This window comes from Clupea harengus, chromosome 1, assembly GCF_900700415.2.
Source record: "Clupea harengus chromosome 1, Ch_v2.0.2, whole genome shotgun sequence".
NCBI lineage: Eukaryota > Metazoa > Chordata > Actinopteri > Clupeiformes > Clupeidae > Clupea > Clupea harengus.
In genome coordinates this window covers 13,722,428-13,727,427 of record NC_045152.1, presented here as the reverse complement: position 1 = coordinate 13,727,427, position 5,000 = coordinate 13,722,428, and the positions used below count along the sequence as shown (strand labels likewise).

At 44.2% G+C, this 5,000-nt stretch overlaps 1 protein-coding gene across 6 annotated transcripts in view; it reads right to left on the bottom strand.

Annotated features, from left to right (window-relative positions):
* Window positions 1-3,795: 3,795 nt before the first annotated feature.
* The window catches only part of eif3c (eukaryotic translation initiation factor 3, subunit C), a 17,550-nt gene continuing 16,345 nt past the window's right edge, over window positions 3,796-5,000 (bottom strand). For 2 of the 6 annotated variants that reach the window (XM_031568119.2, XM_031568128.2), the window contains 3 exons: window positions 4,805-4,858; window positions 4,520-4,567; window positions 3,796-4,137 (listed from right to left, as the gene is read on the bottom strand). In XM_031568119.2, the coding sequence (XP_031423979.1) occupies window positions 3,935-4,137; window positions 4,520-4,567; window positions 4,805-4,858 (305 nt within the window). In that variant the 3' untranslated portion in view covers window positions 3,796-3,934. The remainder of the gene's footprint in view (window positions 4,138-4,519; window positions 4,568-4,804; window positions 4,859-5,000) is intronic. The other 4 variants (XM_031568131.2, XM_031568136.2, XM_031568123.2 and 1 more) reach the window with 3 other exon arrangements.

The following is a 5,000-nucleotide window of genomic DNA, read 5'->3' as shown; positions in this document are numbered from 1 at the left end:
ATCAAGGTCTTCTGGAGACAACACGGTCCCCCACCATATGGTTAAACAGTGCTTTCGGAACACGCACTTTGAACAATACAGAAGGCCTACGTCTCGATTATTTGAAATCAAAACCCAGACACTTGGAGAGTTCATCGGCACAGGGGCCATGCCTGAAACTACACTGAATAAATTAATGACACCAACTGCTCCACCAACACTTTTGTCTGACATTTATAGCAAATATAAGGAAATATTAAAACTTCTGTCTTCACTGTAATGCCCACATGCGCACTCTGTGGAAATCTACAGAAAATTAGGGTACATACAAATACCTTTTTTCTTCAAATAAATGAAGAATACGCAAGGCTTGAGCAGCACTGGGAACTTTTATTTCCACGATTTCGAGTGACTGCTTTGTTGTCTTGGCTCTTCTTGGGCTTTTCCAAAATGAAAACATGCAGCTGTGACCTTCTCTGACTGTTCTCTATTCACAGCGAGAGAGATGAGAGTAGGGAGCGTAGACTTTAGTCCACATGTGGCTCCCGGTAGGAGACTTCCAGAGGACAAACATTAACCAAGCAGCCTTGACCCTCCGTCAGCCAGAGGCAACAGCTCCAGTGAACTGCAGTGGTCAAATTCTCTGACAGGCGGACGCTGTTACCACTGGGTTTCCAAACACCCATCTCAGTTTCCAGGGTTGGGAGGGTTACTTTAAAAATGTATTCTGTTACAATTACTAATTACCTGTTAAAGCACAATGTAACCTTAGAACGAAAATATTTTGGTCAGAGGCTTGTGTGTTCCCAGTCTCCCCTTTTCATTATGTTAGTAGGTAAACAATACTAGCATAACAGGTTAGCTAGCCAACTTTAACCTGAATTTATCTGTAAAAGGGCCTAATTTATAAAACGTTCTTACGCACAGATTTGATCTGAGAGTGTTCGTGCGATCAAATCCACGTCTAAGTACAGATTTATAAAAACCGTCTTAGACGTAGAAAAGGACGTATCTCTACGTCTGGTTCTAGTTCTAGTTCGTGTAAGTACATTTCCTTGTGGCAATACTGGAGTACTGCAGGAATTCGGAACTCTCCGAGCGCCGACACGCAGTTTCATCATCATCATCGTCACACCACCGTCATCATAGGGCTAATGGTAAAAGGCCAAATGAATGTTTCGCTCAATAAAATCAATTAAACAATTTGAATAATTCATACAAGAATGAAATTCACGTCTAATAGGTATTCATTTTATTTCCACACGTGTAAAACATTTCGCTCAATTTATAGCCTATGAAAAGCCTGATAGTGACAGTTTTCAGTAGGAGATATGGCTGCTTTGGCGTTGTTAGAGGATATTATCCCTCTGTGTCCGAAATGTATTACATGTCCATACAGTGCCCAGGAACAGCGAAATGTGAAAGAGGATTTTCTGCGCAAAACAGGGTTCCCAATGGCTTCTCACCCCGATTGCGCACACTCAGACAGCCTAGGAAGCCCACTTCGATACAGCACATGCCCGTGCGCGGTCGGTAGTGGAGCGCAGCATAGGCATGCAGAAGGGAAGGTGACGATGTTTGGATGCATCGGGAGGGAGACTGCTATATGCCCCCGAAAAGGTTTGCCAGATCATCCTAGCCTGTTGTGTGCTACACAACATCTGTCTAAGCCATGACATAGAGGAGAAGACTAAATGCGCATGGACCAAGATGACCACCCTCCCATCCCAGCTGGCTGAATCACTGCGCTGAGAAGACGGGAGCTGATTCACCAACTACACCAACAGTATAAGAATAAATGCACACATGTTCATTTTCTTCAGAATGTTTCATTTAGGCACGTTTGTTCAAATAACCCTCAATAGCGGACAGAGTTCGGCAACAACCTCACTAACAGACTCATTCAAGTCCCTTTGTGAATGAGAAGAGGAAGCTGGTGATGGCCGACGAGGCCCCGATGCTGGTGCAGCAGGTGCTGCTGCCGCAGATGCGGCTTCTGGTGCTGCTCGTTCCGCAGGTGCGGCCGCTGGTGCTTCGGAGACGTGTCTTCTACCATGCCACATACTTTGCTTTTGCCATTAGCCTACGCCACCTGACAGGCTTTCGAACAATGTTTTGGCCCGCATCTGCTCTTCCATCAGCAGAACGTCGATTTAAGCCTCACTATAATTCTTCTTTTTACATGTTTCTTTCTTGCTTGCCATTGTCACAGAGAGTTTGTGCAATGAGGATGCGCTCCGTTTGTGCATTGATAATATCCTAATTAGATTAAGTAGCGTTTTGAGGGCGGAGATTCAGCTGCGCACAATTCCACGATCATTTGTGATTTATAAACGCAGGAATGGCGTACACGTGTTTTTTGGGCGTACGTTCGTTTTCTGTGAATAACACTTACGACCATTTCAGAAAACGTCTGAGATCAAATGTAGGATGGTTTCTACGCATCATTTTATAAATGAGGCCCAAAGCTTCATTAAATTTGACGTCGAGTCCTTGGATAACGACAGTATTTTCGCCGCACGGAGGCATAAGGTGCACTGCACTGTTATGTTCTTCCCACTTTGAAGACAAAATAGTGTCGGTATTTCCGGCCAGAGAAAGGATTTTTTGAACTCCAGGTCATCATATGGACTTGTAGGTTTCTCTGTTGTCTTCTCGTGAAGTGTTGAAAAGTGCACATGTAGATGAAAGTATAATTTAATTTTAAAATCTATTTGAAATGTGGATTCCTGTTAATAATCCCAGGTTTTGGTAAACGTATCTGTAATCTAATTACGTCTTTTTTTCTGTAACTGTACCGGAATACAGTTACCTTTTTTGTATCCTAATTACCTAACGCCGCTACATGTATTGCGTATGTACTTCTGACAGATCTGACACCATTTTGGGGATTTGTGTCAGATACAGCCACTCAAAAAAGAAAAAAGTTTTAAACATCCACTACTCAAGAAATATTATCTCAACTAATATTAGTTCTGTTACTTCATAACAAAGTTTTGTGGGTATCTGTAGTTTCAAGGCCATAGGTGGTTTAAACTTACAGAACCTGGCCTGTAAAGATGGCTTAGGAACAACAATGTGAAACTTAGCATACTTTCAATAAAATAAATCAAATACAAGCTCATTTTACAGATAAAAGACAATTATTGGAATATCTTTAAGTTATTGAAAAATTGATTTTTAGAAATCCAATCACAAAAGAAAATATTAAAATCACACAAAACCCTTTACTGTTTTTGTAATGTGTAGGTACCTGTATCTGACACAAATCCCTCTGAAATGTGCCAAACTGACCAGAGCCTTGCAGACCAAGTACATATCTGTCCCCCTAGGAAATTGATAGGTATACACTTTTAAGTAGCCTTTTTTGAACCCCTAAACTTGCTAATCAATAATTTAGGCACAAACTGTAAATCCACCCTCCAAGTGTCAATACTAAAAGGAAAAGCTCTTGTGTAAGCAGCCTTTCACAGAAACAGTCTCAGCTGATGCTGCCCATTGTATATCATCAGACCATCATCCCCATAGCAACAAAGCAGAGGCAATCATTCTTAAGTGAATAATGTTTATTATGATCATCATCATCATCATCAGGTTACAAAACTTCACCTAACACTCAACAGACTACCACACATCCCCACTCTTTCTGCATCAGAAGTCCACTACTTAGAAATTACTGCTGAAGAGACAGCAAGCAGCCTGGGTGGGTGGGTGGATGGGTCGGTCACGCTTCACTATAGCAAGTAAACAACGGAGTTGCTTCGCTCTTTATTGAACACATCATAAGAGAACTACCTGATTAAAACTAGCCTGTGGAGGGGCTCAGGTGAGTCTAGTGAGGCGTGAGTGTGGGGATGGGCCAGCAGCAGCAGCAGCGACAGGTGGAGCGCTTGTAACCAGACAGGGGGGTTTGGAATGGAGATGGGATGTGGTTGCCATGGAGACCGCCTCAGCATCAGTAGTTGCTGTGGGTCTGGTTGCGGTAGCCGCCGCCACCGCCGTAGCCGCCACCACCACCGTAGCCGCCGCCACCGCCACCGCCGTAGCCGCCGCCACCACCATAGCCGCCGCCACCGCCTCTGCCACCGCCGTACCCGCCGCCACCGCCGTAGCCGCCGCGGTAGCCGCCTCTCTGCTGGTAGCCGCCACTCTGCTGGTCTGTGAAGGGAGAGGAGAGGTAAAGAGAGGAGGAAAAGAAGATGGTTAAAGACGCTGCCATGCTGTTCTGTGTGTGTGCATGCGTGCGTGTGTGTAAATAAGGCTTGGAAAGTAAGAGGAAGACTCAGCTGGAGATTAAGATTTCTGAACAGGACTGTGGTATTACGAAATGCCATAACTCCCTAAGCGCAGACATCTGTGTCAAACATTATAATACAGACCTGCATCTAATGCCAGTCATAACAAGGGCCAACACACACATCAGGAGTATAGCAGAGGAGAGGGGCGAGAGTGAAACACACACATCAGGAGTATAGCAGAGGAGAGGGGTGAGAGTGAAACAAAGAGGAATTAGTGAATGAATGAATTGGTTCATAAGCACCTCTGTTGTGATAGCCTCCCCTCTGCTGGTAACCACCACCACTCTGGTCTGCAACACAAAGTCAAAACTATTTAGACACACACACACACCTGAAACACATACGCATTCACAAACACACACACACAGCTTTAGCATGCATACACACAGGCAGACAGATGTACAGGCACGCACACACACACATACACACAATAAGAAGAAGCCTCCTGGAGCTGAAGGAATTATTGAATGAAGGAATGAATAAATAAATGAATGAATGAATGAATGAATGAATTGGTTCATAAGCACCTCTGTTGTGATAGCCTCCCCTCTGCTGGTAACCACCACCACCACCACTCTGGTCTGCAACACAAAGTCAAAACATTTTAGACACACACACACACACACACACCTGAAACACATACGCCTTCACAAACACACAAATGCATATGCATAAACTGACACACACACACACACACAAACAGAGGAAGAGTCCTGGAGCTGT